The sequence below is a fragment of the Dermochelys coriacea genome, chromosome 1, assembly GCF_009764565.3.
Source record: "Dermochelys coriacea isolate rDerCor1 chromosome 1, rDerCor1.pri.v4, whole genome shotgun sequence".
Classification (NCBI taxonomy): Eukaryota; Metazoa; Chordata; order Testudines; family Dermochelyidae; genus Dermochelys; species Dermochelys coriacea.
The window spans coordinates 257,555,869-257,580,911 of NC_050068.2; the positions used below are offsets into that span (position 1 = coordinate 257,555,869).

The 25,043-nt window shown below is 45.6% G+C and overlaps 1 protein-coding gene across 1 annotated transcript in view; it reads right to left on the minus strand.

Moving 5' to 3' along the window:
* The window catches only part of MYH9 (myosin heavy chain 9), a 92,757-nt gene that overhangs the window by 12,013 nt on the left and 55,701 nt on the right, over positions 1-25,043 (minus strand). Inside the window, 17 exon segments of the mRNA XM_038386686.2 lie at positions 4,422-4,628; positions 5,239-5,383; positions 5,814-6,026; positions 6,648-6,819; positions 7,672-7,795; positions 8,878-9,015; positions 9,604-9,810; positions 10,436-10,567; positions 11,451-11,559; positions 12,402-12,562; positions 13,877-13,946; positions 14,443-14,564; positions 15,078-15,271; positions 18,197-18,311; positions 18,901-19,074; positions 19,662-19,835; positions 23,795-23,947. Of these exon segments, the coding sequence (XP_038242614.2) occupies positions 4,422-4,628; positions 5,239-5,383; positions 5,814-6,026; positions 6,648-6,819; positions 7,672-7,795; positions 8,878-9,015; positions 9,604-9,810; positions 10,436-10,567; positions 11,451-11,559; positions 12,402-12,562; positions 13,877-13,946; positions 14,443-14,564; positions 15,078-15,271; positions 18,197-18,311; positions 18,901-19,074; positions 19,662-19,835; positions 23,795-23,947 (2,610 nt within the window).

Genomic DNA, 25,043 nt, shown 5'->3' on the forward strand with positions numbered 1-25,043 from the left:
TATGGAAGGTGGAGACCACCTTCGGCAGGAAGGCCAGGTGGGGCTGCAGCTGAACCGTGTCTTTGTAGAGGACACTGTATGGAGCTTCTGAGGTCAAGGCTTTAATTTCAGAGATCCGTCTCGCTGACATCACTGCCACCGGGAACGTGACCTTCCATGACAGGTGGGAAAGGGAGCAGGAACCCAGCAGCTCAAAGGATGGGCTGGTGGGCCTAGAGAGGACCAAGTTAAGATCCCACTGCAGGACAGGGACCCGTACCTGTGGGAAGTCTCTCTCGAGCCCCCTCAAGTAATCTGACTGTCATGTCAAGGGAAAACACTGTCCTTGGATCGGTGGATAAAAAGTGGAGATAGCCACGAGAGGCACTCTAATGGAAGAGCATGCCAGGCTCTGGTTCCTCAAATGGAGCAGGTAGTCCAGGACAGCCTGAATGGAGGAACGCGAGGGAGAGATGCTCCGTTCAGATGCCCAGCAGGAAAACCTCATCCACTTGGCCAGTTAAGTCAGTTTAGTTGAGGGCTTCCTACTTTCCAGAAGGACCTGCTGGACACCCCTTCACTGTCCAACAGGTGGAGGGACCTGAGGTTGGGGTGTAGGAGTCTACCGTCATCTTGTGACAGCAGGTCCAGTCGGTTGGGCTGGGGTCAGAGGCTGCTGACAGGTTCATGAGTGTGCTGAACTAGTGCCGGTGAGGCCATGTCTGGGTGATCATGATGACCTGCGCCTTGTCGCTTTTGACCTTTGCCAGGGCCCTGCTGGTGAACGAAATCTGAGGGAATGCATACATCAGGCTCCCTGACCATGACAGGAGGAAGGCATCGGAGAGGGAGCCTTTGCTCAGACTTTGCCAAGAGCAAAACCAGTGGCATTTCCTGTTCTGTCTGGTAGCAAACAGGTCCACTTGGGGAATTCTCCACCTTTGGAAGATCATGCAGTCTACTTCTGGATTCAGTGACCACTCGTGCTGAGGAGAAGTTCCTGGTGAGCTGGTCTGCCAGCGTATTCCTGACACCGGGAAGGTGACAAGCTTCCAGGTGGATAGCGTGGGTTCATCATCACGTTCAGTTTCCACAGGTGTTTGCAGCCACTGCGCTGTGTCTATTGTGTTTCCTTCCTCCTGCCTCCCTCGGTGCTGCCTTGTAGAGCATGAGGCTACATTAGCAACAACATGTTAACCCTTGAGGGCTCAGCTGAGTGCTAGTTCATCATTTAGCAGCATGTCATTCCCTGGGAAAATAGCCCACCTTCTTACCCCACCACCTCAACCAAGCTTCACAATCATCATTGGTGAGTACAATATTCAATTGTTTAAAAAACTTTTCTGTATATGTATATAATGTCTTGTCTGGCAAAAAAGTTTCCTGGGCAGAGGATGGAGGCGGGTGGCTTGGATGGCGCTTGTAGTCTTGGCTTGTTTATCGGGCTACTCCTGCCAAGGCTGGCTCCACTGACCCTGTGGCTGCTGCTGTTTGAACCACTTATATGCCAAGGCTGGGACGTAGAGACCCAGGGTCTTCAAGGTGGTGTGGGAGTCCTTGAGGCCATACAATTTGCTGTCTGTTTGCTCCGCAAATAGGGCCCATCTGTCCAAGGGCAGGTCCTGCAATGGACTGCTGGGCCTCAGTGAACAACTCTGAGAGGAGCAGCCATGAGGCTCACCACATGGAGATAGCGGATGCCATGGTGCTGGCAGGAGCATCATCAGTGTCTGACGCCACCTGGAGGGCCACCCTGGCCACGGTCGTGCCCCTATTGAGGATTGCTTGGAACTGCTTCTTGGAAGCTGCAGGGAGCAACCCTTCAAACTTGGCCATGGCTTGCCACATGTTGAAGTCATACTGGCCGAGGAGGGCTTGGTGGTTAGCTACTCTCAGCTGAAGGCTGGAAGATGAATAAACCTTACATCCGAAAAGATCCAGCCTCCTGGAGTCTACTTTTGTGGGTGGCCCTGGGTTGTCCCTGCCTCTACTTGTGGTTAACCGCCTCAACCACAAGGGAACTAGGGGCTGGGTGGGAGTATAAGTACTCATGTCCTTTGGTTGGCATGAAGTACTTGCGTTCGGCCCTTTTAGAGATAGGAGCCAGAGAAGAGGGGGTCTGCCACAGGGCATTAGTGATCTTAGAAACCCCTTCATGAAGGGTACAGCCACCCTGGCAGAAGCTGAGGAGCAGAGGATGTCAGAGTCAGAGACTCATCCAATTCCTCTGCCTGAAGCTAGAAGCAACTCTTCAAAAGTTTCTGGTGCACCTTGGCATCATCCTGAGGAACTGGGTGAGGGGACCCCATGATAGCTTCGTCCGGCGATGAGGATGCCGGTGCCGCGGGAACATCCACGTCCATTGGTGGTCCAGCAGCTTGCTCCTCTGGGTCTTCCTGGACCTGCTGGGTCTTATCCCCCGAAGTCTCCAGCACCAGTGGGGGATGGGTTACTGAGGCCACTGGTCTCTCCGAGGCTCCAGACACTGATCGGCCAGCCTGGGAAGGTTGGGTGGACCCCCAGGGTTCCACAGGTACCATGGTGCCGGCCACTGTGCTTGGAGCCTTGGGACAGGTTTCGGTGCAGATAATGTAGTCAGCACCGCTGGTACTGGGGCTCGTACCACAGTCAGGGAACCTCGCTTCATGCCGGAGCTACCAGAGGAGCAGTTGGCACTGGGTGACCAGGATCAGGCTGAGCGGTGGCTCTCGTCTGACTGGTGCCAATTGCTGTGTCCTGAAGCCTACCTGTCTGAGTGAGACTGTCTTGGTCATGCTCTTGGGGACCAATGGCGTTGGGCAGATCTGCATTGGATACCTGGCAATCCATGCCTCACGCTACTCAACCGGTACTGGGACATCAAATGGGACCAGGAGCTATTATGGGCCAGTTGCCAGGAGGATCATCCTGATTAGGGCAACCTTCCTTTTGGAGACAGGTGATGACAGCCCGGCGATCGGCATTCTCTGGTGTCTGATCAGGACCGGCCCCGACAGTCTTCAAGGGCCTGGTACCGGAGTTCTTGCTGGGTGGCGTGTGCCTCAGAAGGTCTGTGCCAATCTACCAGCGAAGTACGCCTCAAGTCCCTTGATCGGTGCCCCCAGTGCAGGGACTGAAGAGGGCTCCACATGGGTGAACGCTGGAGTGAAGTCCCTCTCGATGGGGAATACTGCTGAGGTGTGGACACACGCAGAAGTCCCAACGTGGGATTTCCCCAAGAGCAGGGTATTGCCAGAGCCAGTGAGGGTGCCACTGGGAGCCTAAGGATCTCCTGAGCTGCTTGAAGGGCTTCAGGTGTCGACAGCACCTGACACTGGATGGGGCCTACACCGCTATCCGGAGTCACAGGCGAAGGATGGGATGGGCTGCACTGCTTGATTTGAGCTGGGGCCCGGCTTCCCGAAGGGGACATTGAGCTGCCCGACACAGGTCTTGGTTCCCCCGCAGCCCTCTCCTTTCCTTACGGGAGGTAGGAGATCTTCCTCTCAGCTTTTTCGGCTTCTTGACCAGAGCCGTGCATGGAGGCCGGTGCCAGTTTGTGGACGGGACTGTCATAGCCCTGCGCAGAGAGGCCACGGTGCTCAGTGCGGAGTTGGACTGCTGCTCTAGTGCCAGAGTGAGTGCCGACTCTATTAGGCGCACTCTTAGACAAATATCACGCTCCTTCATCCTAGGTTTGAAAGACTCACAGATACAGCACTTGTCACTTATGTGCCCTTCGCCTAAGCACCATAGGCAGCTGGCATGTGGATCACTGATGGGCATAGGCCGTCTGCAGCGATCACAGGGCTTAAAGCCTGGGGTATGCCCCATCCCCCAGCCGAGTCCCATTTGGGACTAATAAAAAGTTCAAGAACTACTACTAAGGGTAACTAAAACTACTAACTATATTACAGGTTTTCAAAGTTTGCAAGAACAGAGAACGAAACACTAGCTGAAGCAGCAGATGTTCCAGCACCATCACTGGCAGCAAGAAGGAACAGAGGGTGGTGGGGAGCTAGCAGCACTCCTTATACAGTGCCATGCAGGCACCACTCCAGAGGGTGCCAGAGCTGGTCCTTTACGGATATTGCTGAGGGAAAAACTTCCAGCACTGGTGCATGTGGCAAGCACACACACCTAATATGGAATGGACGTGAGGAAGCACACGAAGAAGAATCCAGACTTTTCAAACCCTCAGAAAATGATTATTCAATTATTGGGTCACTTCACCACAAATGGGTGTACATCTGCTCCTTGTAACCCTCCTTCCAATAGTTGTGGAGTTTGCACAGCCCAGGAGGAAGTATGGCTCCTGTAGGACATATTTACTATCAGGCCATCAGCTAGGAAAAGCAGTTGTGGTAACCCACTGCCCCATACAGACAGAAGTTCCACTAGCTTCCTACCTGCCCCCAGCTCTGTGCAGACACAGGAGCAAAGGAAAACTCACGGACCCTTACCTGGAGTTTGGTGACTTTCTCGGCCAGCTCTGTCCGCACTCTCTCACCATCCGTAAATTTCACCTGTAGCTCTTGGAGCTGGGCCTCTACTTTCTTTCGCTTGTTCTCAGAGTCCCCTTTGCCTTGCAGAAGCACCTTCACCTCATTGGACAGCTCAGCACGCTCACTCTCCAGAGACTGCTTTGCCTTCTCAAGATTTGTTTTCACCTGAAGGAGAAAGAGGGCAAATTTTAGATGTAGTGGACTTTAGTTTCACTGAGGTGTTTATTCTGATAGCCAACAAATAGTAAGTGTTTCACAGTTAGGCCCTGTCTGCTTTCTCAAATAAAGAGATCCCATAGTTAGAATTCAGCACCCAGTCACTGAAAAGCTGCAGACATTTACCTACTCAAAGTAGTAACAGTCATGGGGAGAAGATAAAACTGAGGACAGTCTTGTAGTTCAGATTACCAAATTAAACTTCCTGCCATCACAGTCAGAGCAGGGACCAGAGATCAGCAAGTACCATCAGTGAAAGGAACTAGAGAGTGTCACAGCTGTACAGTAGAGTTATATTGGGGGAGGGAGGGAGCACTGAGTGCAACATATTAAGGGTAACTATAATGCTTCAGGGTATATGCTGATCTACTGGGGGTGAGGGGCAGCAGCAAGAGGGGGGTGAGAGAAAAACAGGAGACAAATTAGTTACCATTCTATAACTGACCAGGTGTATTTCCATAGTCCTCTGAAGCTTTAAATATTGGCCCCTGTTGTACAGCAGCTACTGTTCCAGAGAGATTGTCTGATGCGGCACTATGACTCCCGTTCTCTTACATACCCGCTTGGTTTGTTCCAGTTGCTCTGCCAGCTCCTCCAGTGCCTGTGAATGTTTCTGCCTTATCTCCTGGATTTGTGCCTCATGGGTCTTTGCTTCATCATCCAGGGTCCTCTTCAGAAGAGTCACTTCCTGTTCCCGTTTTGACCTGTGAAAACCACAGACGTTTTTAATGGACAAGACCAAGAAACATGCATTCCCCTGTAGCTTGGCATCTTTGACAGAGATAACCAGGTACTGGTTAAGAGACTCAAGCGATTAAAAGATAAAACAATCCTTGAGTTATCAGAGTCCAGCCTTACCCACCTTTAAATTTTGTGAATCTAAGCTCAGAACAAAGCATGGAGAGTCTATTTTGCCCATTGGCTGCAAGAACAGCAGTTCTGGGGCCTTATCCTACGATTAGGAAAATATCAACTTTCACAAATCTTGAGACTACAGCCTTAACCAAACATTTCACTCTAGCCTCTCCAAGTCTCTGCAGCTGCTGAAGAACTCAGTCTTCCCCTCCCATGGCAAGGATGCTAGCACTTGGTTCACCTCACCAAGCACCACCGGGTTTTGAGCATTGCAGCTACCTGAGTTCCTGCTGTGCAGCAGTTGAATCTAGCGTATCCTCTAGCTCGGTTTTCAGTGCCTCCAGCTCCTCTCCCAGATCGCGCTTCTGTTTCTCTGCTTTGTTCCTAGCTGTCCGCTCAGACTCCAGGTCTTCCTGCAGTTCAGTGATCTGAGATTCCAGCTCCCGGATCTTTTTCAAAGCCATGTTCTTCTGGGCTGCCTCCTCCTCCACCCTGCATAAAAGACACAGCAATACCGTTCTAGCCACGTGAAGCTTGAGTGACCCACCCCCTGTCCCCAGAAAAGTCATAACAAAATTTGTGACTAGGAGAAAGGTTAGTGCTCTGCATTGGTCTGCGAGGCCAGGGTCCCAGTTTCAGGTCTTATTCCCTCCACAGTTAAGGTTCTAGTTCTATCTGCCACTGATTTAGAGGAGGAGATTATCTAGTTCAAACTGGAGGACAGAAGAATGTTGACAAGGTGAGAGATGACAGAAGAAAAGGGGCTACGCACTGTATGTTAATTTGTAATACAGAACGCAACTTAAACATTGACTTTTCAAGGTTGATTTTTGTATCTGTACAGTAAACTAAGCTGCCCCTGCTGCTGCCCATGTCAGCTCCCTTTGACGTATTGCTGTCCCTGAAAAGCATGGGCATTTCACAGCATGTTCATATTCTACTGCTGCACACGAGTGTGGCAGGAATCAGCAGTCAAAAAGCTATAGTGTTAAATGCATTGATTTTACAGTCAAATAAGCTAGTTTACAAGAGCTGCCTGTTCCATTCAGTTCCTACTCCGATAAGCAACACAAGACAAAAAATTTTGTCTGTGATCAGGTGATGAGACCTCACCTAGCCAAGGCTGCTTGGAGTTCTTCCTCCTTCTTGGCCAGCTGCATTTTGAGTTCTGCAATCTGAGCCTGCAGCTCAGCAATCTGGTCATGCAGATCAGTGGAGTCTCCCTCAAGCTTCCTGCGAGTCTTCTCCAACTCCTGCCGCTGCTTCTCTTCACGACGCAGACGTTCTGAACGAGACAGACAGGAAAGGAGGACAGTAGCATAAATGAAGATATTTATTCTTAGGACACCGCATGATGTATCAGCAAGAGAGCAAAACTGAGTGACTGAATCTTTGCTAATATGGCATCTAATCACCACCCTGCTGGATACTGTATGTTCTTCCAATGACCTGTAGCGTCCGCCCCCAATCTTGCACTCCTATTAGAAGTGAGATCTGGAAGATGTTTCAGGTTCTTACTTTACAGCCAGCTTCCCTTATTCTCCTCCATCATGAGAATGCTTTTGCCAGGGAAGACAGTGCCATGCTCCTCCTAACCTACATCTCACTGCACATGTAGCTACAAAGTGATGCTTAGCAATAGCTCCCCTCCCCACACAGAAAGGGAATGGGCTGCTCCAGGCTGTGTTTCTCCCAGCAGTTTTTCCACAAAGACCAATCAGAGGTGAGTAAAATCTTTAAATCTGCACCCTGAACAGCACTAACAAGGAGACACTCTGGATCAGCAGCAGCACTAACCCTGGTGTACAGGTACCACTGGAAGCAGAAGAGCGGAAACACTTCCACAGCACGAAAAGAAATCAAACCAGTCTTTCTTCGCCATTAGTCTGCTGGTTTAGAGGATTTTATTTAGACCAAAGCTCAGCTGACAAGGCATATAACCTTCAGCCAGCCAGCCGCTGAATGGTTCCATCAGACTGATCAATAGCATCCACACTACAGCCCCAGAATATTAACCCTTTGGTAACTGGAATCCTAATGAGGCCACAGACCTAGAATCAGTCTGAGATTCAGGAAATCCTGACTGACCGGAAGACTAATACTAAATAAGCAAGTTCTTCCCAGCTCCTCTCTCTACCTTCCAGATCTGTAATCATGGCCTCATGTTTGTTCTTGAGTTTAGCCAGACTCTTCGACTTCTCCTCTTCCTCAGTTAGATTGGTTGTGAACTCAGATATTCTGTCTTCCAACAGTTTCTTCTCCTGCAGGATTTAAAAGCCAGTGTCAAATCTGGTGCTAGAATTTGGATGAATTCGTTTGTATAGATTGAAATAGGCTATAATCCGTTCATGTGTGCCGATTCCTGCCACAGAAAAACCCCAAACCCCAGTCTTGGATTTGGCTAGAGAGTGGTGGCTGACCCACACTTCCTGGGTTTCCCAAACCCTATATATAGCATCATCCTATGACGAAAGATCTTCTGAGGCTACAGCACAAGGGGTTGGATATGGGGACAGTGTAACCCTTACACTTTAGTTTCCTGGATTAAGAATTAGGATACTGTTTAATTTAGGCCAAGAATGTTCCATGGCTTTTTCACTGGGCTGCACAACTCATTCTAGGTTGACAATGTTTGAATGACGGTATCAAGTCCAACTGTTTCATGCATACCTGATTAGAACTAAAGGAAGTCTGAACCCTCCTGCCCCCATCCTCCCCACCTCACCCGGAACTAGTCGTATTAACCCCAGTTCGTTTTCCTAGCTTCTTGGACTTGAAGCACTCTTTTCTTGGAATCCAAAAGTGGGTGGGAGCAGGAGTCCTCTGGGCTGCAGGACACAAGGAATGGGTGCTCACTGGTTTCAGAGGGAAGTTCACTGACAGAGTGGGAATGGAGACTGATCTCCAGGTTTACAGGACCATTCCCTGGAAGGAATTTTACACTGACCAAAGGGAGATAAAAGTTGGTGATAATGGAGACTTCAGGATTCAGTGTAGATTCCAAATACTAGCTATTTTTAAAATAGCTGAATAGTATTTGATAGCCCTTCGAAAGTGAAGAGAGCTCTTTAGGCTACGTGCTGCTCACCCTAGGCAATATAATCAGACAGAACAGGCCACTCAAGACTGCTTGAGCACAGTACCAGTCTCTGCATATTGACCTGTTAACTGGCAACTAATTTCAGGAATGTGTTCAGTTCAGGAAGTCAGCAAAGTCACTGAATACCCAGTTTAGCCCCTCCCTTGACAACATACCAGGAGTGGCTACAGCTGACTTCCTGTACCCACCAGACCAGCTGAGCACCCCAGTGCTGTTGTGTAGAGAGCCGTGTGTGCACTTTACCTTGCCCAGTTTGAGATTCTGGTCTTCCAGAACTATCAGATCTTCCTCCAGCTTCTTCAGCTTAGCCTCTGTGGTCACCTTCTCCAGCTGCAACTTCTGCCTTGCACTTTCCTCTTCCTCCAGCTGCTCCTCTAGTTCCTGAATAAGGCCCATGGCATGTTATTCATACTGCTCACGTGTCATCACTATAGTATTAGTGCAACCATTACAAATTGACCCTCAAAATGAGAGTCTCCCCATTCTCCAAACAATCCCCAATATACAAGAATTCTGTAGCACTAGTTGGATGTAGCACACTGCATTCTCAGCTATAAATATAATCAAGTACATAAACTTATATGCAAAGTGGCACTGCTGCTTCTGCTAGAGAGGATATGTAGTCTCCAGACTACCACTTTAACTAAGAATCCACCCAACCACCTAGAGCAACCATCACCTAAGAACTGGGGAAATTATCTCAGATAGCTATATGTGTATTAGGCCTAGCTGACCCCAGAACTAGAACTGTCCTATTGCGGTCTCCTCAGTCAACAGTCTTTGCCAACTTCCTGAAGGCATGAGTGAGATAACAGACCTTAACAAGTTAAAGTGGAGTTCAGACCCCATCTTCCATACCATTATTTTTTGCCTCCTGTTCCGTTATCCTTCCCACTGAGAGAGTACCACTACTCTGATACTCATCAGCCACCTCATTCACACACACTGGTGCCATTCCCAGGATGTTACCTGAATGTTCTGCTGCATTTTCTTCTTCTCAACCTGCAGGTGTTGACACCGTTCCTCCTCTTCCTCCACCCTAGCCTCCAGGTCATGACAGATTTCCTCCAACTCTTGTTTCTTTGCTGTTAGACGGGCCCTTATCTCCTCAGCCTCAGCACAGAGCTCAGTTTCTGCCTGCAGCTGCTCCTGAAGCTGCAGCTTCTCTGCTATTAGCTACACAAGAGACAAACCCAGGATCTTTAAGTTCCAAATCACTGAACCTTTTGGTGACTTTACTTTTGTGCTAAACCCCAGGTACTCTTCCTTAGATTTTGCAGATGTGCTCTTCCTTTTGCATTGACTCTTCTCAGTGCAGGACCAGGAGTCTCCTGATGCTAGTCACAAGCCAAAGTAGTCATGTCATGTTTTAAGATTTATCCTCTTGCATAAGCTTGTATAGTGCAATCTGTTACATCAACCCTTAAGAGATGTCTGGGGACTGTCCTCCTTGAGTGAGTGAGATTTCCTCCTCCCTCATAAAAGAACACACAGATGTTATCCCTAAACAAAAAAATCCCTTCTCTACTCCAACCAGGGACAATCTATTAGTGACCTCGTTCTGTTTCTGTGACTCTCCACAATAATCAGTCAATGGAGATTTTAATCCAAATGATGTCTGTAGCGGAGCAACAGCTGTTCACTGTTGCAAAACTAAGAAGAGAGCTGGGGCGCTTAAGCCAGAGAGAACTAATCTACACACTTAAGCAGCAATCCTGCAGCTTGTAGATCATGCACCAGCTATGTGAAAGAACAGCCATATAGTAGTTTGACTAACTGGAGTTTTGTGAGGGAGATTCACCTGTGTTTGGAGGGTCTCCATTTCAGTCAGTCTGTTTTCTGCAGCCAGCTGCCTCTCCTTGACCTTCACCAGCTCTTCTTCCTTGGCCATCATCTCCTCTTCCTGCCTGCTTACCTGCAGCAGAGGTTTCACCTGCAAGGAGAAAATTAATGGAACGTAGAGAGAGTCAATAGCAAGAAAAACAACAGGCCAGTCCCAACACAAGCTTAGATAAGGTTTTTAGGTCTAAAGGACTGGTCAATTGCCAGGGTTTTGTTGGGGACACTAGAGAATGCCATGGTAGGAGAGGTGCTGCTGGGAGGCAGAATCACTGGAGACTCCATATAATCTACCCTGCCACTAACTCTCAATGCCCACCCACCCCTTTCTTCAGGCCAGGATACAGCAGGAAGAGGTAGGTAATGTCTAGGTGAATGGAAGACCTGGTGCTGAGCCAGGAAAGACAGCAGGAGAGAAGAGCAAGAGTGCAAGTCCCTCTGCATGTTGGTGAGGGATAATTCACAAGAAGGTCAATCAGAAATCTCATTTCACAGTAGGGGAAATTGAAGATTTACTCAGCTCAAGAGCCTCATTCCTGCTGATGCCCACTTCAGTTATAGGCCAGAAAATGATTGAGTCTATTGGTAGAAGCTCAGGCATGCCCCCTCTTTTCTTCTACTGCTCTGGGGAGGGATGGGGAACCCCTCAACTCTAAACAACTCCAGCAACAGCACAAATCAGTTATACAACGAACAGCCCGCCTCTTGGAAGGGTGCAGAGGACAAGACTCTTCTGGGCTTGGAGGACTTGGAAGATTACTTTTGCCTTTTCCACAGTGTTACTAGATTCCTGTGCAACACTGCACCTGAGGCATGCAGCTATGCTGCATAACTACACTTGGGACAGCTCAGCTGGCATTATCCAGTTGCAACATGGAGCAGAGATGCTGTACAGAGAAGTTTTTGTCTTGCTGAGCATGGAAAGCTCCAGTTACAGCTGTTAACCCTTTGCCAAATAGCCAGGTGAGAAGATGTACCTTGGTGAACAGCCTCCACCACTGCCAATTACGCAGCTTCAAGTAGGCAGCACAATTCCTCTGAAGCACCTTCATTGCAGTTAGTTGCTGTTGACGTTTGGCAAAGGCCCTGAAAAATGAGAGCGGTCAGACAACCAACGAAGCCACAGGTTCCACACAAACATCTACATCAAGTCAATCCTCAGCCACCTCCAACTCTCATTTCCAGATTGTCCTTTCTAAACCTTTCATGAGCTTTCTTTATTTCAGACCTTGACTATGCTGCTGAGCATACATGGGCTGTCTGTCCCTTCATTCATTTTCCTCACCAGTGAGGAAGAGCCTTCTCTCCAACTTCTGCCATGAGGAACAATCCTCCCCACCTCAGTGACTCATTACTCACCATCAAGAGATCTCCCTTCACTATTGGTTTGATGTCTGTTTGCTCACCATACCGTTTGTATGCTTACAGAAGTGTGCTGTAGTTTACACAGTTCTCTCCACAGTCACAACTCTAGAGTTTTGAGAGGCAGATATACACAAAACATTTGTATTGCACTACACGGTCTCCATGTTGATGGCAGAAACCCTTTTCAAAATTCTCACATCTGCTGTTTGTGGTTGCAATTGCTCTAGCAAGAGGCTTCCCCATTGCCTGAAGTACCTATAGACAAGAGTATGCTTTACAGCCTATAAAAACCAAGGAGGATGTAGGATACTAGCTCAAACACTTGTTGCAGAAGTCTTTACCAGGATTTAGTCAATGCATTGCAATTTCACTCTGGGTCAAGTTGTACTTGAGTTTTATAAATGCCTTAAACATCAGCTGTTGTGTTTTGTGACAATTGTCAGATAAGAGTTAGTCCTTTCTGAAGGGAATCATTTTTAGTTGACTTCGTAGAATATAAGCTTGACCCAACAAGGATGAGTATGCATTTGACACACATGTACATCATGGAGCATGGTCCTTACTTTCTGGCTAGGTATCCTCTGCAGCACGCTTGGAACTCAATAATGACATCTGTGATCTTCAGGTCTCTTTCCTCCTCAAGGTGAGCGAGGACTCCAGCTCTGAAAAAAACTTTACTCTGTCCAATTCGGTACAGGTTTGGATCCAGCTCCAATGCTTTGATCTAAAGAGGGAAGAGAGGGAGGATGCACCCATTAGGAAATTTCCATTTCCTAGAAATAGGAAAACATCTTATTGGAGCTGCACTGGAACTGCTCTGAGTGATGTGTCAAGAAATGACCGTTCACAATGCTAGAAGACATTCCTCCACTGCACTGAGATCATCTGGCCAGTTGACACAGCTGGCTCTAGAGCAGTGGTTTATAACCTGTGGTCTGCGGAGCCCTGGGGGTCCACAGACTAGGTCTAAGATTTCCAAAGGGGCCCCCACACACTTCCATCTGAAATTTTCTAGGGGTCCACAAATGAAAAAAGGTTGAAAACCACTGCTCTAGAGGGAGTCTTATCCTCAGCTGGAGGATTCTTAGAGCTCAGTCAAGCACAGGATGGGATGGAGGGGCAGAGAGGAAACATGGAGTCAGGTTTAGTACACCACACTAGAGCATTTAAGTCTACAAGAGTGCTTTAGGGAACATGTCCAGGCCTAACTACTTGTGAACAAAAGACATCTTACTAGCCAGTTTAAGAAGCGAAAATGATAAGATTGTGCTCCCACTCTCTGCTAGAGGTTGTAGTCGAGTTTGGGATTAACCCAGTATATTTAAATATATACTGTGCCTAACCTTCCTCTTCCCTTCCTAAACAGCACAGACTTGTTAATCCCTCCCATAAATGATACAACTCTTCCAGCTTCTTTACCCTTGCCAGAAGAAGTGCTCCACCTAGTTTCCTCTTCCCCTAGGAACTGCCTAGCATTAAGCATTTAACAGCTGGGGAAAAAATCAGCTACATTCTGCATGTGACAGAGTGGATATGGCATCCATTACACACTAGTTCAGTTTCAGTCTGAATGCCAGACAGCCACTTTGCGACAGGCATTCCTGCACTGGTCACTTGGACCCTGCACTAAAAGCAGCTATCGCTACAGGCCATTCAAAGAAATTTGTCTTGAAGTACATGTTCAAATATGCATCAAGAACAATTTTACTGCCAATGAACAATCCACTCAGACCAGAACCACTGCCATCTTACATGGTGCCATGTGTTTGAGTCTCAGCTCACCAGCATGAAAAATCCCAATATATCATTTGGTTAGCAGAAAGTCCAGAAGCATTAGTCATAGGGGCTTTTACTTTCTATAGTCCTCTGCTGCTCTCCCCCATAACGGACCAGACATTCCAGTTGGAGAATTCAGGTCTGTGAGCACAATGGATGTATTTTGTAATACACCTAGGGAAGGAAGGAAGGTCTGATTTAGACCTTCCTCATCTCCTCTCCAGCCTTAATGCACACAAGTAGGGTTTAGGATGTGGCTTACCATCAGCACACAGGCCTGCTTTCCATCCATGAATCCTTTGGGAATTGAATTTGGAGTCAGGATCTCATATCTGCAGGGACAATCTATGTGTTAGACCAGTTTGACAGATATCATACAAATTGCACTAGACACTCCAATGAAGAAATCTGGGAGAGAATAATGCCTGTAACATATTCCTATGGAACTATGAATTTGTATAGTTTGTAACTCTAGTGGATTACAGAATACTGTGTTATGCCCTTTGGTATTAGATGATAAAGCCAGTCTTGGCTGAGGTCTTCTGCCCATCAGGTCAACTACAGGTTTACCACACAAGTCACAGTTGCTGTTGCGAGAGAAGCAAAGCAGCCCAGATCCAACAGATTACTACAACCTCTAGAGAGACCTTGCTGCCATAACAACAAGTGGCGAACTCCTACATCACTGCCTTTGATATTTAAGTCCCCTGCCATTTAGAAGCAGGGGCAATCAAATTATAATTAAAACAAAGCAGCTCTTATGTACCGACCATGCATTTAAACTGGTCTGATTAAGACGTTGCTTTTATGCTCTGATCAGAACTTTACCTTTGTCTGAACTCCTGGAAGACAACTCTATTGGGGAAGCCCTGTCGGCAGATACGGATTCCTTCCAGCACTCCATTACAGCGGAGCTGATCCAGGACTAAATGGGGGTCCAGTTTGCCAGCCTAATGAGGGAAGGCATTTAGCAATGTTATAAAACTTTACAAGAGCTGTAAAGAGAGACTCCTATTCTGCTCATTGAACTCAAAGTACCCTTTCCAGGAGAAGTCATAAGGAAGGCCCTTATGTCTTCTTACTTTAAAAGGCAAACAGAGATCCACCTCCAAAGTTAAGGGAGTTATAGGATTCATTCTTAGTGCTCTAATACAGTCTGGCTAGTATTTAATGCTATAAAGCCATCTAGAAAGAAAATCATACATCTGTGAGTTTCAGGGAGGTATTAGAAGTGGACTATAACTAAAATGACATCAGAGATTTGAGAGTAATAGAGAGAGGTTACTCTGCTGTGCAACAAATGCAGTCACCAGGGAAGGAAACTCTTCATACCCCTCTACAAAGCCTTGCAAGTGATTGAAGCCCATAGCTGTGTCCCTTGCAACAAGCAGGTTTACCAGTCATCCCCTCACTCTTAAGACACTGCCAGTATTTTGCTAGCCCAGCCAGAGATGGTCCTTCACCTTCTTCTCATGATTGGGGATGATGCAGCGGACAAAGTTGGGGTTGGTGTTCCTCAGGGTAGCCATCAGCTTGGATAGCTGTTCTTTGTAGAGCTGTCCCACTGTTCGGAACATACCCTTCCTGGTTTTAAAGGCTCCTGGCAATGCTGTATCTGACATACCAGCCACCTGATCCAGCCCAACTATACGATCAACTAAACAAAACACAGGGAGAGAGTTAGAACTTCCACTAGAGTCTGGTAGGTGAGTGTGTGCAAAGAACATTTGGGCAGAGCAGGATAAGAGAGGAGCTGCAGGATCCTTTTTGCTTCTTCTCTACAGACGTAGAAGTCCTGTCCAGCACTTGTGCAGGAATGGGGCAGGAAGGAAAGAAAGCAGCAGCTCACTACTGGGTCTCTGAGTCATGAATTGTTGTGTGAGATGGACCCAACTGGCAGTTTAAAAGAGCAGTTGTATTCTGAAGAGCAAACAAAAAAAGTGGCATAATGGATTTTGTTTACACTACCTCAGATTCCACACCAGGCTTGGTTTCCAAGTAAAAAGATGACACTTCTAACAGATTCAGCCCGGGGTCTTTCCTTCCTACACAACCAGGAACCCTGACACAAATTCAAGCCAGTTACTTGCACAGCAAGAACTCTGCTTGACCTTGCAGGGCCGGCAGTTAGAAAAGCCACATTCTTAACTGGTAAACTGAGCAAACCTGGAATGGAATCACCACAAACTTGGAACCCCAAAATGCCATTATTTGAGTCACTTTTCAGAGGACAAGTATACCGTACGTTAGATACAAGAATGCGCTACACTTCCAACAGCCTTGGGGAAAAAAGTTGTTAGAGATCTTAACAGCTCCCTTGTGCACCACAAACACTGTGCTCCAAGGAATTGAAGAAGCCCTCAGACACAGATTAACCAAGTTTCTCCATTTTTGAACTGGGTTATTTTATCAATAGACACTGGCCAAACTTTGGGGGAAGAGGCCAGGAGAAACTATAGCACTTATCGTCCCAACTTTCCTACCCAATTTCTACTAGCCTGCAAAACTAAGACAAACAAATTCCCTAAGATCCTAATCACAGTGGCTTGGTAGTATTATTGCTTCTCTGATCTTAGAATCCCAAGTTTAGATGCCAGGCAACAGCTATCACCATGTCAATGGGCAGGGAAAAAAATCACTCCCAGAGGATATATTTAACTTGAGTACAACCTTTGCTAAAAAAAATATGGTAAGATGAGACACCCCACAAAGGCAACATTACAATCTGCCACCCCTACAATAGCTGCTAAAAATAGGGTCAGGTATTTCTAATTAAGGAGAAAAAGGCTATGTTTCTGGACGACGACATAACAAGATCCCAGATTCTAGCTGGAACAATCTTAAAATCTTGATCTACAGTCTAGATGAAAACAGTAAAAATGACAATTTAAGACAGAAGCTTCACCTAGGTACAGTACATGGGGACTGCTGAGCTGCATTCTGTCATTTAATGAATTCTGCAAGCCTGATGCAGTACAGCATTCACTAGACAGGCCATTTTCCATGCAGAACAAGTCACATGAGACTTAGTCTCAAAGTAATTCTCAAATGGTTAGCAGCTGAAGTCTAATCATTCCACCAGAGTACTATTCAGCTGAAGTTCTGTTTTTATAGGTACCATCTCAGAAACCATCCCTCAAAATCCTGCACTGAAATGCACCATCACTGGGTCTGTATTCAAACAGGTGATGGAAATGTTTGCTTTTTGGCTATTCCTGGGTTTCCTTTTTAACTGTTCCTATGCAGGTCTGAGGAGTGCATGGACAGCACATGGATGTGCCTGCATTTTCAAGTATCTCACTGCAAGGTATGAGCTTTGCTTTTGTTTTTCAAGCCCAAGAAGGGTTACTAGCATGAAGCAAAGGAACTGAACAAAGAGAAAAGCAGGAGTGGCAAAGGGACAGAAGAATTAACGGAAGCATTTCTTGCATGGCTCTAGGATGCGTTACACACGACACGACAGCCGGGTTTCTCAGTCACCTGGTTCTAGATGAAGAATAGGAAAGTGTTGATAGAAATAGGCTCTCTGAACGTTCTGCATCTCTGCAACAGACAGAGACGTCAAAGAAAACCCAAGGGGAAAAAAAAAAAGCGATAGTAACAGTAAGAGTCAAAAAGCAACAAACACATCCAAAGAGGAAAGAGTAAAATACCTAATGACACTGCAGCAAGAACACACTAGTGACAGAATTAACTATATTGTTTCACCCTCTGAGATGTCATGTTTGAATGCTGTAGCTACCGGCTACATACTGGTAGATTCAGATTTTAGCCTGAGATGCCTTGGTTAGAGAAGTAGCTGCAGTGCGTGCACCAGGCTATACGCCAATGAATGGCAACCCCTCATTTCAGCTAGAGGGGATATTTCTCTTGTGCAGTATTGTTGCCTAAGCAAAGCAAGCAGATAGCAAGTTGCAGATCAGAGCCCTGCAGTGGGACTGGGATCCCTTGGGTCCCACAGAACCCGCTGCCATAACAGTGGGAGCAAGTAAAACATACTTTGTTGTAGGCAGGATTGGATGGGCCAAAAATATACTCCTACCCCAAAAAACAAAACAAAACTACAAGATTACAGCAAATACTAAATCTCTAGTCAGTGTGTCAAGCAGAATTTCAGCAATGTAAAGCAACTTTTTCTTTTAAAATTTGAGTATTAAAATGTTTTTTAAGCAGTGGATAGAAAGATTTGATGTCAATTATAAAAGGAGTTAAAGTATTTTTACAGGGTTTAAGCAAGATGTTTTACTCTTTTAGTGGTTAAAAACTCTGAATTCCATTATATAACACAACCAACTTTGTTTTGTTTTTAGTAGCATGGGGGAAATCTGTGTCTCCTGCAGGATTTAAGGTAGGAGCAGGATAAAAATGCAAGAAACGCTGCAGGAGCGAGTATTGCGTGTCAGAATTAAAAAAAAAAAAAAGATAGTCCCACGCAGGGCTCAATTCCAGATCATGTTGATCTCTGTTCTCATTCTAAGGGGGAAAAAGCAGCACATCTTGTAGTAGAGTTTTATCAGATACCAAATGATGTTAATGTCTTCTAGTAAAAACTGCCAACAGGAAAGAGTTTTAAATCACATACCATCTTTCCACAGCTCAGACACAAACTTGTCCGAGGACTGGTGGAGAAGAGTAGCAATGTTATCATTCAAAGGATCCATGTTCTTCATCAGCCACTCATCTGCTTTGTAATCCACCTAAGGAAAGAATCATGTTAGTCACCAAGAAGTTGATTGAGAGTTTCCAAGAATGCAGGATCTAGTAGGGCCCTGCACAAGTCTAAAACCCAACATTAAGGATATGGTTAATAGACATTGTGGGTCTGACCCTCTTCCCCCCCCCCCCACTCTGCCTGCTCTGAGGTATCTAGTGAGCACACCTGCAGAATCCAGTTGAATTACTATAGTATGTGCTGTTAAGAGCTAGGAGTGAGGCTGCAATACCAGTATGCACCACCTTGGGAGTGTCACTCAACAGAAGTGGAGTATCACTCAACTTGTTGACTCTTGGTGAACAAATAGTCAAGGTAGATCATCCTAGTCTCAGTCTGGAGTTTGAGTCTAGCAACATTTACACCTACTGTTTTGTAGGAAAGTCCTCCTAGCCCACAAGGAGGATGCATTTGGTAGAGTAACCTTGGTCAGGTACCTGAGTAATTATTGAAACTTCTTTCATTGGTGTGTGAAGCATCAGAATTCTAAAAACAGCTAGATCTAGTTAGATTTGTGGAAGAATCCAGCAGCATGTTCTGGATTCACGCCACACAGCAGCCTCCATGAGTCTTACCTTGCCAGCATAGTGAATAATGCAGAAGTCAGCTTTGTCTTTCAGCTGTTTTGGCTTCTGGAATTTGGGGTGGTTGCCTTGTTCCTGCACCACCTTTTCCACAAAGCTTCTGTCAGTTGCTTTTGGGAACCAGCACTCTTCATCCAACAAAGCCAATATACCAGGGGGCCCCGCCTAAAACAAGGGATATACCAGACCATCTCAATAAAGACACAAATCAACTGCCAACATTGAAACATTTTGAAAAAAATGCCCAGCCACCAAAAGCAGCTGTATCAAAACCAGATCCCCAATAATACAGAAATGGCTAATCACAGAATATCACCTGTAATTCCCCAGTTGGATTCTGGAGCGTCCCTTTCACTAGTAAGGCCCCGATTCAAGACTAGGATTGTCTAGGAAGCCTTAGGTGACAGAATGTTTTTGTAATGGAACGAGAAAAGCTACTTGGCCACTCTCCTTACAAGTGTAGACAAAGGGCATTAAAATACAGAAGGTCATTGCAGGAGATTTCACAAAGCACATTAATTTAGGAATGGGTACTGGTATATCTGATCAGCAGTATATTACTTGGAAGTAAGATGGAAAGAAATGACCATGTTCACCTCTAAGTAAAATCACTTAGATAAAGGATTGCAGGAACTGGAAGGCCAGTCCCCAATCTGTCCAAGAGGCTGTATGCATGACAGCACAGAAGGCAAAAAGCATGTAATACAGCCTCTCCTTGCTGCTCAGAAAGGGTGTGCAAATTGTTTTTATACCGGCTTCTCTATAAGCTCGATGCAGGGCTGTAGGTCCAGGCCAAAGTCAATGAAGTTCCATTCTATGCCCTCCCGCTGGTACTCCTCTTGTTCCAGAATGAACATGGTATGATTGAAGAGTTGCTGTAACTTCTCATTTGTGTAGTTAATACACAGCTGTTCAAATGAGTTCAGCTAATAGGGAGAAAAAGGGGAGAAGTTAGAGGGACACAACTTGAATGGTCACTTTTGTTAGAAGATTTACTTACTATTTTTCTATTACCACTTAGGATCACTTCTATAACAGATTAATTTGACAAAAATGTTGTGTACGCTGTACATCTGGTAGCACCATGTCAATCACTCAGTTATACAAGAGCGTCACTTATACACTCTACAATACAGCAGAAGAGTTGAGAAATTGCAGCAATCTGGGACCAGGAAGGTCTCCCCTTTTCCCACAACCTCAAAGTTGGGAGCTCCCTTAATAGATCTGGGGAGCAATGGGAACCTAGACCCTTCCCTCTTCTCCTGACCCTCCCCACCAAGATTTTGCTCAAGGAGCAATGGGAACCTGGGGTGACATGGGAGAGGGTATTCTTCACTCTCTAGAGACTTCTGCAGGTCCTAGGAAGAAGTTCTGGAGCTGGGATGCCTTACCCACATGTTGCTGAACAGCCTGACAGACAGGAATGCACACAGGCCACAAAATGTCTGATGTTTGCATCTGACCCACTCTCCCTTGCTTCTAAGAATATTTTTAGCAGCACTTCATAGAATCCAAGGCCAGAAGTGACCTAAGAATGGCAATACTGGGTCAGACCATCTAACCCAGTATCCTGTCTTCTGACGGTGCCCAATGCCATGTGTTTCAGAGCGAATGGATAGAACAGGCAATCAAACCATCCATCCTCTGTTGCCCATTCCCAGCTTCTGGCAAACAGAAGCCAGAGACACCATCCCTGCCAATGTTGGCTAAGAGCCATTGATGGACCTCTCTTCCATGAACTTATCTATTTCTTTCTTGAGCCCCGTTATATAGTCTTGGCCTTCACAACATCCTCTGGTAAAGAGTTCCACAGGTTGATTGCGCATTATGTGAAGAAATACTTCCTTTTTTGTTTTAAACCCACTGTCTATTCATTTCATTTGATTACCACTAGCTCGTGTTATGAGTAAAAACAACAACATGTCCTTATTTACTTTCTCTACACCAGTCATGATGTTATAGACCTCTATCATATTCCCCCCACAAAACCCCACCATCTCTTTTCCAAGCTGAAAAATCCAAGTCTTATTAATCTCTCTTCATATGGAAGCTGTTCCATACCCCTAATTATTTTTGTTGCCCTTTTCTGTACCTTTTCCAATTTCAACATATCCTTTTTGAGATGGGGTGACCAGATCTGCATGCAGTATGCAAAATGTAGGCATACCATGGATTTATATAGAGGCAATATGATATTTTCTGTCTTACCTATCCCTTTACTAATGATTCCCAACATTGTTAGCTTTTTTGACTGCCGCTGCACACTGAGCAGATGTTTTCAGAGAACTATCCCCAATGACTCCAGGAACTCTTTCTTGGGGTAATAGCCAATTTAGACACCATTTTATATGTATAGTAGGGATTATGTTTTCCAATGTGCATTACTTTACATTTATCGACACTGAATTTCACCTGCCATTTTGTTGCCCAGTCATCCAGCTTTGTAATTCTTCACAGTCTGCTTTGGACTTATCTTGAGGAGTTTTGTATCTGCAATTTTGCCACCTCATTGTTTATCCCTTCTTCCAGATCATTTATGAATATAATGAACCATGGTGGACACCGCTATTTACCCCTCTCCATTCTGAAAACTGTATTCCTATCTTTTGTTTCCTACCTTTTATCCAGTAACTGATCCATGATAGGACCTTCCCTCTTATCCCATGAAAGCTTACTTTGAGTAAGGGCCTTTGATGAGAAACCTCACCAAAGGCTTTCTGAAAGCCTAAAGTACACTATATCCACTGGATCATCCTTGTCCACATGCTTGTTGATCCCCTCAAAGAATTCTAGTCGATTGGTGAAGCATAATTTCCCTTTACAAAAAACATGTTGACCCTTCCCCAACAAATGGGGTTCCTCTATGGGGCTGATCACTTCCCCCCCCTCCCCTCCCCCACACACACTATAGCTTCAACCAATCTGCCTGGAACTGAAGATAAGCTTACTGCCTCTAATTGCCAAGAGCACCTCTGAAGCCTTTTTTAAAAAATTGGTGTCATATTAGCTATCCTCCAGTCATCTGGTACTGAAGTTGATTTAAATGATAGGTTATATACTTCAGTTAGTTCTGCAATTTCACATTTGAGTTCCTTCAGAACTCTTGGGTGAATACCATCTTGTATTAGTGATTTATATTTACTGTTTAATTTATCGATTGGTTCCAGAACCTCCTCTAATGACACCTCAATCTGGGTCAGTTCCTCAAATTTGTCAACTAAAAAGAACTGCTCAGGTTTGGAAATCTCCCTAAGAATTCATTTGGTTTCGCTGAAATGGCCTTATCTTCCTTGAGTGCTCCATTAGCATCTTGATTGTCCAGTGCCCCCACAGGTTGTGTAGTAGACTTCCTGCTTCTGATGTACTTACATTTTTGCTGGGTTTTTTTGAGAGAGAGTCTTCGGTTAACTGTTCTTAGAATTCATTTTTGACCTTCCGAATTATATTTTTACATGTCACTTGCCAGAGTTTATGCTCCTTTCTATTTTCCTCACTAGGATTTAGCTTCCACTTTTTAAAGGATGCCTTTTTGCCTCTGCTTCTTTTACTTCGTTGTTTAGCCATAGTGGCACTTTTTTGGTCCTCTATGTTTTTTAATGTGGGGTATACATTTAAATTGAGCCTCTATTATGGTGTCTTGAAAAAGTTTCCATGCAGCTTGCAGGGATTTCACTTTTGGCACTGTACCTTTTAATTTCTGTTTAACTAACTTCCTCATTTTTGTGTAGTTCCCTTTCTGAAATTAAATGCTACCATGGTGAGCTGCTTTGGTGTTCCCCCTGCACAGGGATGTTAAATTTTATTTTGTTATGGCCATTAACTGGTAACCAAGCGATTCAGCTATAGTCACTTCTTGGACCAGATCCTGTGCTCTACTTAGGACTAAATCAAGAATTGTCTCTCCTCTTATGGGTTCCAGCATTAGCTTCTCCAAGAAGCAGTCATTTAAGGTGTCAAGAAACTATCTCTGTATCCCATCCTGAGGTTCCACGTACGCAGTCAACATAGGGATAATAATAATGAGGGATTTCAACTGAATTTTTTTTATTTTTATACCCTCTCTAATCTCCCTGAGCATTTCAGTCACTATCACCATCCTGGTCAGGTGGTTGATAATATATCCCTATTGCTATATTTTTATTAGTCAAGCACAGAATTATCCAGAGAGATTCTATGGTACAGTTTGGTTCATTTACGATTTTTACTCCATTTGATTCTACGCTCTTTCACATATAGTGCCACTTCCACACCAGCATAACCTGTTCTGTGCTTCAGATATATTTTGTATCCTGGTATTAGTGTCCCACTGATAATTCTCATTCCATCATTGTAATCATCCAGTCTGACCTCCTGTATAACAGACCATAGAACTTTCCTAAAATTCCTAAAGCATATCTTTTGGAAAAACTTCAACAGATCCTCCTTTAGTGTTCTGAAACATTTTTAGTCAATTTCAAAACATTCAAGTTGACAGTGGCCCTTAAATTCCACATTGCAAGAGACACACCAAAAGTCATTAAACTTCAGCCTAAAGCTAACAAACATTTGGACTCTGATCTATGGGAGGAAATCAAGAGATACAGAACCATACAGATGGTTACTGTGGTATCCACAATGCACACTCCAGAAAGGAGGAGAGCCTCAGAACATATTATAGGTAATTTAAATATCTGCAACAAATTTGACATACTAAAGAATTTAACCTTTTGAAATAACACCTAGAAACTAGCCAGTTAGTGGGGCAGTGAGGTTACCCACTAAGAAAGATTAGCCACTTTTTAAGACTGAACTGGACTTGTTTTCCCCAGACCTCAGTGATATTCTGCCAAGGAGCAAGGGCACAGGAACATGTTGCATTGTATGCAGGAACAGAATACCTCCTTACTTCAAAAATCTCAAAGCCGGCAATGTCAAGGATTCCTATGAAGGATGCCCCCTGCCTTTTGGTCTTATCCAGGGCCTTGTTGATGCGCATCACCAGCCAACGGAACATACGCTCATAAGTGGCTTTGGCCAGTGCCTCGATGGCAAAGTCAGCCTGAGTAGGAAGGAAACAAGAGTTATATTGTAATCCAAAACTGAATAGCTCAGTAATCTGGCACATTGGAGACTCAGGTTGGAGTCAGTGACCTGACTGGCTTAGTGAACGAGTCAGTCATTTTGCAGACTCTTCCAGATGAGCAGGAAGAACTCAGTAATGAATGGAGGATTTGCCATAATGGATCAGAGTCCAAGAAGTCCCAATTCCAGCATCTTGCCTCTGGCAGGAGCCAATACCAGGTACTCCAAAGGGGAAATTCTGTCTAGTCCTCTCATAAAGATCAATGGCTGTACCATGGTGACTTTTCAGGGTTCCATAAGGGAACCATAGGAATTGGTTGAGTCTGGGGCTTGTTTTCTCAATGTCCCTCTTCCTGGAAGGTCAAGTTCCCACATCAGAGGCAGAGAGTTGTATTTTGAAATGGGAGGGCAGTCAAGGATGATTTATAGAATCTGATGGGAAGGAAGGATACCAATCACCTCACTTCTAAAGAGGAAATTTTTATAGCACACAGAGACCACACTGAAGCGTTCATCACAGGGCATGTTGAGAAGTGATACTACACAGAGTGCAGGCCTGACAGCCCTTCGGCAGAGGCAGCCAGTTTCTAGGTCAATTGCCACATATAGCCAAGATAAAGGCCTAGCATGATCTGCTCCATTTTACAACTAAATTTCTGCACTCAGGGAAGCCACAGGGCAATTGTCAACATTGAGGTGAGTATGAGCATCACTATCTTTGAACCCAATGTGTAGGAAATGCCATGTTACAAGCTGACTGGCCCTTTACTGGGCTAGGGAACAGATGGCTCCATTTAATTGTTAGCCATTGGCCCCATCCCAGCTAGGTGCATCTATAAAGGCCCGAGAGAACTCATCTGGGAGAGACGAGGTGCAGAAGGGTAGCCGACTCCTCTAGTAGGCTCTGGAAAAGGATAACTCTCAGACTGCCTAGAGGGGGGGACTGAGGATAGTTGCAAGAGGAAAGCTGGCTTGCTCTTTTAACTGGCCCTGGAAGAGGGAGCAAGCCCTGAGAACCAGAGCTCTGCAGGAGAATGGGAAAGAACCAAGCCCAGGAGGGCACAAGGCCCTTT